Genomic DNA, 12,639 nt, shown 5'->3' on the forward strand with positions numbered 1-12,639 from the left:
ATGCCAAAAATATTGTTCAAAACTAAAGAATGAACAAATGAATCCAAATCGTCTCATTAATTAAAGGCAAAATGGTTTTAACTGTGTCATTTTCACCACACAACCCAATAACTGATGTCTGGTCTTCATTCAGAATCCACTTTTATACCCAATGAGGTCAAAGTCGGGTTACCATGAAATACAATCCTGATAATGACTCCTATTCACAACCTTCTTATTCAGTGACCCACAATGTTGAATATCAGCCTGACAGACCAATTCTCTTTTACTTTGGGCCTGTCGAACTCTCATTGTGGCGCGACAATGAAAGAGGACAGACAATCCACATGCTGCAATGAAAGCAGTAACATCATGACAATATAATTTCAGACTTCATCATCATCATACACATTGCGTTGAACAGGGAGGCAGAGAGAGTTTAAAAACATGGATGTATAACAGCAGAGCAATACTGGAAAACCAGCTTAGCATGTGAGCTTTCATCTTTCAATGAAAGGCCAAGTGCATTAGCATTTGTAATGCTAAGGCACATTGCCACATACAGACCTCCATGTGTCACCTTCCCACGCACCCACATCGATACTGCGTGTGTGCATGCATTGCATACACAAAAAAAAAATCTCATTGAAAGCAAGTACAAATTGCACAGCCCCATCATCACGTTGAGCCAGCATTATGAATGATTTTTGAATGACAGTCGTACTCAGGTTCCTGGTTCATGCGTAAGGTCTTATGTCTAGTTCCTTGTCCGGACGTCAGAGCCACCTTTCTAGGCTACATGACCTGCAGTTTCCTTTGATCACCAAGCCATCTCTTCCTGGAAGGTTAGGAGAAGGAATGTTGCTCCTCCAGTCCAGCAAAGTGGAGGCTAATGCAGGCCCTGAAAGGTGGTTTAGGCCACATCATATAGCTGGCCTGAATCTGAGAACAAGGAAGGAAGGAACATGCACACGTTTCTTAATGAAAAAAGTTCTTTCCCTGAGGCTTACATATCATTACACCAAGAATGTATCTTCTGTTTCATTGTATCAATCTCCACTGAGGCTCCACTGAGGCAAACACAGACAGGTTGGATAGCCTGTGTGTAGATAAGTCTGTCTGTAAATAAATGCTTTTCTCCATACTGCATACTGAGGAGACCATGCAAGCATGTCAGTGAGGAGGAAGGAGTTCAACTGCCAAGGCTAATCTGCTAATCAACAGCAGTGTGGGAACAACTTAGATAAAAAATTAAATATTCTGATCTAACCTGTATATCAAGAATGCACATATAGACAGCTTCTCTTTCACACTGAGCAATCCCTGACTGACATGACACAGCGAGAGAAATGAGAGGATGGGAGCAGTGTACACAAACTGCTAAATAAACAAAGTCAGGAAGGATACAACTTGTTCCTCTGATAGCACTGCAAACTCATCTGCATTTCCCGAGCCGACCGCCTTATCCATTCATATCTGGCCTTGAGAGAGATAGAGGCATGACGCCGATAGCGAGCATAATGTTGAACCATCAGCTCCCAGATCACGCCGATAGCGAGCATAATGTTGAACCATCAGCTCCCCGATCAAACAAGTGATGAGGAGTGGCCTGGCTCGGTGCCATCTTTCCAAGCAATACTAATACATCGACTAGCCTCTGGCCTCTGTGCCCTCCTTTTATTTTCCCATTGTTGGTGAAGAAAAGAAAAGGAGGTACCCACACTGTAATGTGTGGAGAGGGATCAAAGGCATCATTCAGCTCTAGATTTCATTGTGTTTCTTTGAGGAGGTAAATTAGGGAGGTGTACTGGCTCATGATGTTCCGCTGTTCTCCTTGTACTGCATCTTCTTGGTTCTCTCCGGGACACGGTGTGCGGAAACACAATCTGCTACACGAGTTGCTTTTGTCACACTGTTGCCTGAGGACTTGGCCTCAGACGATTTTAGTAAAACAGTCTCCAGCTTTGCCATTTAGTCAGTCAGCTTTTACTAAGAAGGAACTGTGAAATGCCCACCTTCGCACCTGCAGACACAGAGGGAGAGCATGTGTGCTGCTCGGTGCACACATGGGGTCATATCTGTTCTCATTAAGACTAAAAGGAGACAATCTCATGAACAAGCTATGATGAAAACCAATTGGATGCAGTTATTCATTTCCTCTATAACCTTTATGCATATTTTGGGAGACAAGTTTAAAGGATCTGCAGGACCTTATTTTAGGGGAAAACTTTTGAAGGACACAGTCATGTAGCATTGAGCACTACCTCTACCACAGGTTGTGAACAAAGTACCAATGTGTGGGTGATGGTGTGTGTGTGTGGAGGCAGGTCACGTAACATAGTGAGAGGGCCTTCAGAATACCACCAGCCACACAGGAGAGCATGGGTAGCTCATGTTGCAGGTTTTCTGCTGGCTATACCGAGTCTCTGGGAGCACGTTAATCACTCCATGCCGACTGCTCTGACAGGGAGACCCTTATGAGGAGCATACCACACGACACAGGTGGTGCGCAGACGCCCAGGGCGGAGGGGAAGTGAGGAGAGTTTGGCATTCCCATTTTGAACGAGTGCCCATATCAACACAAATGAGGCTTGTACGGAAAGCGGGGTGTGATGGAGAGGATGTGGTGAGGTGATGTAGAGCCAAGTTCATCAAGCAGTTAGGCAAACAGAAAATCGGAGTTTAAATAAATCAAACCCACTTTTCAGTAGGTGTAAACTAAGATTACCAGAGATAAACATATAGATTCATAAAATGTAGTGATTGTTGCCCAATCTAAATAGAGAGATTCAGGGGATGCTTATCTAATATAATTCATAGTTGGAAAAATGGTGGAGAAGAGAAAATGTATACAACTCATACAGCTGTTTACACAGATGGCTTCTGCTTCAAGGATTTAGGAGAGAACATTCATATCACTGTCATCCCAAAGACATTATGGGTGTAAGGTCAAGACAGGACAGTAGTTCGGGTCTTGGAGTGTTTCAGTAGTGGCCTGATCCAACACACATTAGTTACTTTGTTAAAAATTAGGCAGTAGACCATAATTCACTTGTTTTTGGTGGTGCGCCATCATCTTGGGAAAGAAAATTGGCTGTGCTTTAGGAACCAGCAACAGAGGCTGCATCCATTTCTTACATATATCAAAAGATTTGTCAGATAGGGCAAGATCCTATTACTCCTATAACTCCTCACGCACGTCATTGCAAATGCTGGAAATCTTCTTGAGCTCTCTTTTCATTTCCTGCAATGCCTTGCTCTGGCCCCGATTAATGACGGGAGCCGGGCGAGGGTCACAGCAACCAGCTGCACCCACCCAGCACTGGTTTTTGGTGAACTTCTCACTTCTCTCCTGCTCTCGGTGACCTCATGGGACTAGATAAACCTGCCGGTGCGTGAGGAGCCGGGATCAGCAGCTCAGGATCAGGGATCATCCCCATCTCCTTACAGAATGACGCACCCAATCCCACCAGCCAGGTCCGCTGTGAGGGGCCTGCAGCTCGGCCTCGGGACGGGGACCCCAGGACAGCGCCCCATCAGCCAGCGTTGCATCGATGCTTTTATGAGCCTTAAGAGCCAATGAGTTGGTGATTTTATATTAATGCAGTATGGTATGTGTGTCTAATTGGATGGTGTTAAAAAATAGCTCAGTCAGTACAGAGAGTAGTGATTGGTTAATGAGAGTAGCGACTGACAATAGGTACATGTCAGGTATACTCAGGTGACCCGGGACCTTTTATGCAATAGCCTACTCGATTGTGGCAAGTGACTGACTGCCTTTGTGGTCTTGACTTGTGGAATTTCCTCCCACAAATATGTGAATGGGTATGAAGCAACACATGGATGTCTGACTGCACAGAGCATCACATCTTCCGTTCAGGCGCTGCACAGAAAGAGCATTCATGTGCAATAGGATTCCAGTCAGCAGCGCCAAGAGGAAGAATCACACTGGTAAATGGATGCCATGATGTGAACAGAAGGAACATTTCCCCATTGTGACAAGATTTCATAATCACTCCAAAGACAAAGGCACAAAAGAATGAGGAATCACCTTGTGTTTTTTTTGTTGTTGTTTTTTTTACAGTTTCTGCCAGCATTGTATAGGCGGGGCCCCCACCCAGCCCAGGTAATGGTAAACTCGCTGAAAACAGTTGTCAGGCTACTCTTGGTTTCACTAATCGCTGTTTTGAGGGGGTGTTAATGACCCCACCCAGTGAATATTATGAGGGGGTTAAGGCTGAGAAGCATACCTGATACTGTAGCTTAGTCCTAACAATTACGCCATGCATTTAATTATAGCTAACCTTACACTCATTGCAGCTGAGGATACTGTTACCAAACAGTTGAGGAGTCTGAAAGTGCGTACAGGCGCATGCAAATTTACGCATGCTTGGTGGGATAGTCACTCTGTTGCGGCTCTGGCATCCATGTCATTGCGCAATCTGGACGCTCATGCCCGGCCGGCCCACGCTGAAAGCAGATTTTTTTGGGGTGTCAGCTATTCGACCGCATGCTCCGTGAAAGTTGGGTCACACACGGCCTAACCTACCGCCCCATTCATTAATTTTTCAACAGAGCAAACCATAACACCTGGTCCGCGCTCCCCATGTCTGACTAATTGGTAGTGACAGCTCATTGGAAAACAGATTACCAGCCGCTCACAGTCACATAGCGGTGCGGCAACCGCGGCTTATCGAGCCTCTTTGCGTTTGCGTTACTGTGATTTAAATGAATGGGAATATTTATTGCCGAGAATAATATAATAAAAAGTCAAACATAGTTTTACTAAAGGCATAAATGTCTAATACCATCAAGTGCAATGCAACCCCACAGGAGACATTCAACGACCAGATTTACGCACAAGCAGGGTCCTCAAATGACACTGGATAACACGCTGCATGCGCACAGTTTCATGTTAGAGGAGCTGAATGATTTTCACCTGATTTCACCAAGTTACCTGATTTCACCTGAACAATAAGTAGCATAAACTCATGCACTGCATCATTGGTCATAACCAGATAGACTGTTAACTGAAGGGTTTCACAGGGAAACATAATACTGTCAACTCACTTGCTTTTGTCCGAACTCATGTTGACGAACTCTCTCTTCAAAGATGATCCAAGAACTCAGCGTCCAGCCGTCTTGCTCTGCTGAAGTTGCGTTAGAACAAAAGCAGGCAAAATCTGGGACCGATTTCGGCCGGTTTTTAAAATCTTCGCCAAGTCAGACGCGCTTTTCAACGTGGATTAAAAAAAAACTGCGCTCTCGTCTGTGCTGGAACTATCTCGCAGGAATCAATGTTACTTCGTCGACTCTACAAATTAAGTTCAAAACGCAACACTGAAAACTCATATCGCGCTACACTTTGTCAGACCCCGCCGGGCACATGTTGAAGAAAAAGGACGTTCCGTATTTCGCTGGAAGTGTGTGAGGAGAGTCTGAGCGCAGCGTGTCTTTTCCCATATTTAAAGTACCATCCCGCCTCCACCGTGACGCCACCGCTGGGGGGTGGAGGTCAAAAAGTTACACTTGTGTGGCGCATTAAATCTTCACTCGTCATGCTCCCTCACAAGTGTTCATTCACCATGTATTCCGGCCAGTCAACCAAATAATCAATTGTCATTATGTGAAAAATAATAGAAGAAGATAATGGCAAAACATAAAAGCAACAAAGCTCGAGGCTGTTCATGTGTTTGGATATAACAAATATTGATTGCATATAGCCTAATGTCAGCAGCTTCAGTACCTGGACCCGTGTAACGTAGTATCGATAAGAAATGCATTACAAAGCATCATTTTAAAGTCAGGCGTGTTTATTATGGATATGTATTCCAGATAACAGGACCACCTTAAAAATTAGATATAAAAGTAACGTGTAGTTGCCCCCACCCCACCTCCAAAAAGAAAGAAAAATACAAAAAAAAAATAATGAAACTATAAATCAAAATATAAAGCGCAGTTCAAAAATGATGCATGTTGATTTTGGGTCTTTGTCACACCACTAAATATAAATCTAAGAGCTTCACCTTGGTATGCACTCTGATCTGTCATTTTCAAGGCAAATTGTCAGAAAATCAAATCACCTGTAACCATACTCTGATCCTAGTCGCGTTATCAGGTAGACAAGCTCACTACAATTAAAAAAAATGCTGACTAGACTGCTGTTTTAGGGACTAGCGCCATCTTCTGGAAGAGCTGTGAGACTTGGAGGGAGGCTAGGACTGGGATTCAAAAATATAGTAGTTATATTGATATAAGCGATGAATACAATGTCACAGCATCTCAAAGTTTAAACTAAACCCAGAAGAAAAGGTTTTATTTAAGATATTCTTTTTCTTCAGAACCTTTTTAAGATTGTAATTAACTATATGCCATTAAGTAGACCAAACACTTGAAAGAATTTGTATGTATTTCAACTGTTTATTTCCTTTTGTTTATAGCCTTGGACATACAATCTCACACAGTGATAAATAAACAACAAACAGGCATAAGAAAACAGCACTCCATAAAATCTTTAAAAGTCAGGATACTAAAAGACAAACATTTACAATCCCTCCAAAGAAAACAAAGTATTGTGGTTTACATACATGTATAATTGCTCAAGCATTTAATTCATTTTAAAGTAATTCTCCAGCCACCCTGAGGTTGCTCCTCTGGGTGGATCCTCCAGATCCTGATAGACATCAGGTGAGGCTGAGGTTCACAACATGCTTAGAAACTCTTTCACCTGGAAAATAACCACAACAGACAAGCTATTAGCATTTCCAATAGATACTGACATCTGTAATAATCATGTCAATGATTTCTTTGTTTAGTTCCAACTTTAACTCTGAGTGGCGCCAACTGGAAAACGAGTTATGTCATTCATGCTGGGCCTAATCGGTCAGCTTTGTGTGTGTAACTGGGTCCATTTCTGGCTAATGACTTTCTGAGTGGAACTGACAAATCATGAAAAGCACCTGTGTTTACCATCAACATGAAACTGCTACATAAGCAGCTCTTCAGGCTTCATTTCCATAGGTGAAACCTCTGTGAGTGTGTGTGTGTGTGTGTGAGAGAGAGAGAGAGACAGATCACACTCGAAAATGCAGGTCCTCCCTCTCTCAACACACACACACAAATAAATACTTTATTTGTGCGGTCACATACAGCACAAGATTAAAATTGTTTCAAATTACTGTTTATACTGCCTTAATGATAGCAGTTGCCACGTCAATATGTTGTATTTGTCTAACGCCAACTTCTGGCAGAGCTGTGCAGGTAGAAACCATGCTAGCTCCACCCGAAGCACAGAGAGAGAGAGAGAGAGAGAGAGAGAGAGAGAGAGAGAGAGAGAGAGAGAGAGAGAGAGAGAGAGAGAGAGAGAGAGAGAGAGAGAGAGAGGTCACACTCAAAGTACACACATATTTTGAGATGAACACTTTAGGGTATTTATAATGGCCAATTTAATAAGATTGTGAGTCTAATAGAATAGGCCAACAGGAGTTTTGACTCCTTTAAGTTGCAGGTACAAGTCCTATTGGAAGATTTTGGATGCGGACAAATCTTAAAGAATTCTTTGAGTAGCTGACTAGGATATATTGAATCATTTTGAAAAGCAGGCTTGACAGTCTCTCACCTTCTCAAGCATGTCAGCGCCCTTGACTTTATTCCCTTTAAAGTTTTCGTTCACGTCTAGCGTCAGGATCGGCACATCGTTGAGGTACTCAAAGTCCGTGCTGTGGGCCAGGAGTGACATGGGACATGCGGTGAGTGATGTTAACAAATGCTTATGCAGGAAGCAACATCCTTTTTTTCACGTTGCTTAAGTTATTTCCTTAAGGAGATGGAGCTCGATAAGGACAGACATTCATCTTTGCGAGGAAACTCTTTGCACACAATGGACCTGAGAAACAGACCGCTTCCTGCCTCATCCATTTTTAAAAACACGTTAATGGGACAGATACAGTTCACATGTATCAGGAGACCTATTTTAATCTTTTAAGTCGCCCCACAGGTTTTGCATGAATATCAAGTCCCTCTTATTGATGCCAAAGATCGGTTGGATTGTTAAGCCATTGTTAAGCCTTTCGTCCTCTACCTCACAAACACATTTGGTGTCTTCACAGAAATGCACATCATTTCTGATGCCAAAAGTCAGTTTGCATACACACGTGTTTCCTCACCTCATGGTCTTGTGCTGCAGCCAGCTCTCGTGCTTAAAGTGGAGCTTTTCCAAGTACTCCAGAGGAATGTCTTGCTCCTCTTCTCTGCCTCTCAGGTGCAATCTCTCTAAACATTTCTACACACACAACAAAAGAAAGGAGATAATTGACTTCTTCGTGCAGTCATTTTAAAGTGAATTTCAATTCTTTAAATTTTTGGGCTGACCTAATGTTAGGTTCCTCAAACATCAAAGTAAAAACAGCTCCATTACCATAGCAAAAGCACCCTATCGAGATCTTAATGAATAACAATACGCTAAAAGAGGCTGGGGGTTCTGGACGGGGTACCTCGGGTGTAGCTCTGAGGTAAATGATACCATCCAGCTCGAGATGCTTGCCAAACTGGCTGTGGAGCCAGCCGTGCCAGTCCTGGTAGATGGACCATTCTGTCTCATTCAGGCACTCACTTTCATACAGGTTGGCTGCAAAGATGTACCTAGGACATTGGGAATAACAAGGCGTGAGTGGAGATGGAACTTGGACTCAGGACATATTAATACCAATACTAATATCTGCTGGTACCTGTCGCTATAGATGGACCGCTCAAAGAACTGCACAGGGTCCTCAGCCTCTCGGAGCTTCCCGTTAGTGGAGTTGATCTGGGCACGCACCCTGCTGATACAGGCGTAGCTCTGGAAAGTGTAGGCCCATCTCTCGGGTTTCTCATACATCATCTGCAATACGTTCCCTCCACTCTTCTGAGACGCGGTCAGCTCCTAGGATATGAGAGTGAGACGGTGAAATTAAAGTTGGGCGTTAAATTAAAGCTCAGTGTCTACACGTTCAATACCTGTTTGGAGTTGGACACAAATTTCTGCCAGTCACTGACCCAGTGCAGATCTTGAGACAATAAAGTTGTAGCTACATTGTGTATGTGTGTGTATGTTTGTATGTGTATGCATGCAGTCAAGGTATTTGTACAAGCCAAACAATTTATATTTAAAGAGAAACTAAATCCCAGTGTCTTCTATAGAGCACAACTGGTGGTGACATCAGCTGGCACCAAAGATCAGCCAATAGCAGATGGCCAGTTCAGTACCCTACTTTTCACCATTAGATGTCAGGCTTCACCGCAGATTTGGGATTGGGGTTTAGTTACTCTCTTAAGAAAATAGAGAGAAAAGGCAGTTTTAAAGAGGTGAGCTGGGTAATGGGGAAATGAGTAGAGAGAAGGCGGCAGTGAACAAGCACTTGGCCTCTTGTGTTTTCATCTTACATAAACCTGAGCTCTGGATTCTATCAGATGGGCAACCTGGGGGTGTAACGTGTGTGTGTGTGTGTGTGTGTATGTGTGCGTCTGCATATCAGCTTCTCTATGACAATCCCCTGCTTCCCCATCATTTGGTTTCCCCTTCTTCCATCTTCTGGGCATCTAATTCAGTTTATGTTGTTCAGTCTGTTCTCATATGTAACCTAATGTAATACAGTACTATAGTAGTACTGCAATCACATCATCTTCGACACTCAGATGATACTGTAACATTGAAACATTAGTTTTAATCTTGTGCTGTTATATGACTAAGCCGTATAAAGTATTTAAAATGTGTGTGTGTGGGTACACTTTTGAGTGCTCTCTCTCTCTCTCTCTCTCTCCCTCTCCCTCTCTCTCACACACACACACACACACATACACCCCGCCTCTCTGCACAAGTGGTTCAGTGTGGACTGTGTATAGGATATACAATGCAGTCTAACTTGACTTCTAAATGCAAGCAGAGATGTAGCCTAGGCAATCAGTGGACACATGCAGGCCAGGATGGTGAAGCGCACTTGAAGTGCAATTAAAAGAACATCCAACATGAGAAGCCAAATAAAACACTGGCGGCCTCTCAGCCTTAAGAGCGTGGGAAAAGCTCACAGCATTTTACCACTGAGAGCCGTAGCTGAGAGAGAGGGAAGCTCAAACACCGTCATTGCGCCAGAAATATTTATGAGCATGTGCAAAATAACAAATGGCCAGCAATTATTGTTTGATGAGTCGCACACTCATAGGATTGTCATGGCCATTGGATTGGAAACTGAGGGGGCACAAATATGTATCTCAAGATGCTATGGAAACATAACTGGGCAACCTTTTGGTTAAAACGATGCAATGAATCAGGTGCATAAAAACAGTGCAGCAAGCACTAAGCATTTCACAACTGGGGAAAGTCAAGGTTGACATAATTTCCAAGCTTTCCCATGTGGGATGAAGCCAATTTTCATCAAGTCATCTTTATGCACCAGGTCTGTTAATCAAAACATAATTTTACATTTAAATTAATGAGGTAGTGCAGTGTGCACACGCGAGTTATGTCGTTCAAAACTAGCATGAGCAATCAACAACATTCATTCCTTATTTTCAATCCTCATGCGGTGTATATTCTATTCCTATCTCTGTAGACCCTTAAACGGCTGCAGCGACCAAATTACCCACAGCGATCATTAAAGTTTCATGTTATCTTAAAGGTCCAGTGCAATGAGAATTGCATTTCTCAATCCCATGATATGATATAACAAACGACCTGTCTACGTAAATTTACCCAAATCATTATAACTGTCAGCACTGTTTGAAAAACTCTCCCTCTGGTTGTCAACAGAATCAGCCAACAGTTGCTTAAGATTTAGAATTCCAATCTACTTCCTTCTGTCAATGATGTCACGTACACCCAGGTTTTAATGAATGCTCTGATTGGTCGACAGTATGAATAGTTAATCAGGTGTCCCGTAGTCTGTCAGCCAGCTACTTGGCAAACTAGCCAAAATCTCTCTGCCACCACTGTTGCTGGGTGCTGAAGCTCCTGGACATTTGTTCCCCAAAGAGATAGAAATAGAAAGAGATAGAAATGTTGTCATGCAGTGGAGGCACAATCATAGAGAGGGTTCGACTCTCATTCAGTCCTACAAGCTTTGTACCATCTAACCATCAAAAACTGAAGACAATGATGCTTACTATGTTAGAAAGTTATGTTATGTTCATCATTATACCAAATCAACAATAAAATAAGAAATTAAGACAATCTGAAAACTGTGTATGTGTAACCAAGATTGCACACTGTCGCATTTAATTTTGTTTAAAAAAAAAAAGCTTTTTTTTTTGCTTATCTGTTTTTGTTCTCCTTCACTAGACAGACTGTATGAGGCTAGAACTGATATGATGTGCTTCAAATAAATGGCTGAAATATGTTAAGGAAGCACCTGAGTGACAGACCTACATTAGATATTGATATATACAGTATGTGAGTTTTACCACTGGAACTGAGGCTGAGAGTGAGGCTGGGCCTGCAGTTGAGCATGTTTGTGGCAATGGTGGCATGTTCATCTGTCCAGAGTGGGGCCATCTGTTCCTCTGGGTGTGTAGCATAACATAGTGACCAGTGTGGAAATGGACAGATGGCAGCTGCACTCTAAATACAGTTGAAGACGCACCCAGTTATCATAGTCAATCATAGTCATCTTATGTGTTTAATGCATGCGACCACTGAGGAGGGCATGCAGGACTTGGGCTAAATGGATCGAGGATCATATGAGTCAAGCTCATAATGAAGAGTCAGTTCATTCCTCATTTAGGATCAGATCAGTGTTTGCTATGCCATGATACAGTCGGTCTTGTGATGTGACACAGTAGGTTATCTATCTGAACACACTGACAACAAAGCAGCTCTAACCCTATTTAATCTCCTTTTGTTTGGTGTTCGTGTGCGTTTGTCTTGATGGCACTGGATTAAAACCATTATTTGGAAAGGCAAAAACATATCAATACCTCAAAGTCATTGCTTTTCGTTTGTACATTGCACCACCTGGCGATGGGTTCGGGTACCACCTCCCAGTCGGCGCTCTGCTGCTCCAGAAGGCGCACAAACGTCGATTTGCCCGCCGCTGAACATGAAGGATGCGGAAGTTGGTCAAGTTCAATCATTCTGTAACATGTACTGTAAACCTGTAACATATACTGTAAACCGCTAGATTCTACTTCCACACTCTTTTAACATTATGTATTCTGTTAACCATTATTACTGACAGCGTACAAAAACTCCATATGACTTTTGTACTATTTCCTGGCAATTGGCGCTATATGTGTGATTGCTCAACCTGGTAAAAATCGATCCATCAAGTCATATCGGTTACTTGCTGAAGCAACCAACTATGAAATATAACGTTACAGATTAGAAGGCGTGTATCCCACTTTTGAACGTGTCAACTAGTCATTTATCAAGGTTTGCAATAACAAATGAAATGCTGCACTTACCAATATTCCCCTCGATCGAAATTCGCTTTATTCTTTTCTCCATAGAGTCGTTCATCGGATCGGGGCAGGCTCTCTTTGCAATCGGAGACATTTTCAGTGATTAAACAAGTCCTTTTTCAAATTTAAAGCTGATGTTGCAGCTGTGCCTGTGGTCCCGTCAAGAGAAAGCGCTCTATGTTGTTTAAAACTTTGGCGGCAACAGATGTCATGTGGTGCATGTACAGAGAT

General features: G+C 42.8%; 2 protein-coding genes across 2 annotated transcripts in view; both read right to left on the reverse strand.

Moving 5' to 3' along the window:
* The window catches only part of LOC139648620 (electrogenic sodium bicarbonate cotransporter 1-like), a 38,426-nt gene extending 33,025 nt beyond the window's left edge, over positions 1-5,401 (reverse strand). The window contains exon 1 of the mRNA XM_071524797.1: positions 5,050-5,401. Within this exon, the coding sequence (XP_071380898.1) occupies positions 5,050-5,069 (20 nt within the window). The 5' untranslated portion in view covers positions 5,070-5,401. The remainder of the gene's footprint in view (positions 1-5,049) is intronic.
* Positions 5,402-6,390: 989 nt separating this feature from the next.
* Positions 6,391-12,596, reverse strand: dck (deoxycytidine kinase). Its single transcript, XM_071524807.1, has 7 exons — positions 12,412-12,596; positions 11,926-12,041; positions 8,706-8,899; positions 8,472-8,619; positions 8,145-8,260; positions 7,598-7,697; positions 6,391-6,706 (listed from the first exon to the last, which is right to left on the reverse strand). Exons 1-7 carry the CDS (start codon positions 12,500-12,502, stop codon positions 6,680-6,682), a joined length of 792 nt encoding a protein of 263 aa, XP_071380908.1. The 5' UTR covers positions 12,503-12,596; the 3' UTR covers positions 6,391-6,679.
* Between the last annotated feature and the right edge of the window lie 43 nt (positions 12,597-12,639).

The sequence above is a fragment of the Centroberyx affinis genome, unplaced genomic scaffold (assembly GCF_046629955.1).
Source record: "Centroberyx affinis isolate AG114_WGS23_722 - 3 ecotype Tasmania unplaced genomic scaffold, CSIRO-AGI_Caff_v1 ptg001233l_1, whole genome shotgun sequence".
In the NCBI taxonomy this organism is placed as follows: domain Eukaryota; kingdom Metazoa; phylum Chordata; class Actinopteri; order Beryciformes; family Berycidae; genus Centroberyx; species Centroberyx affinis.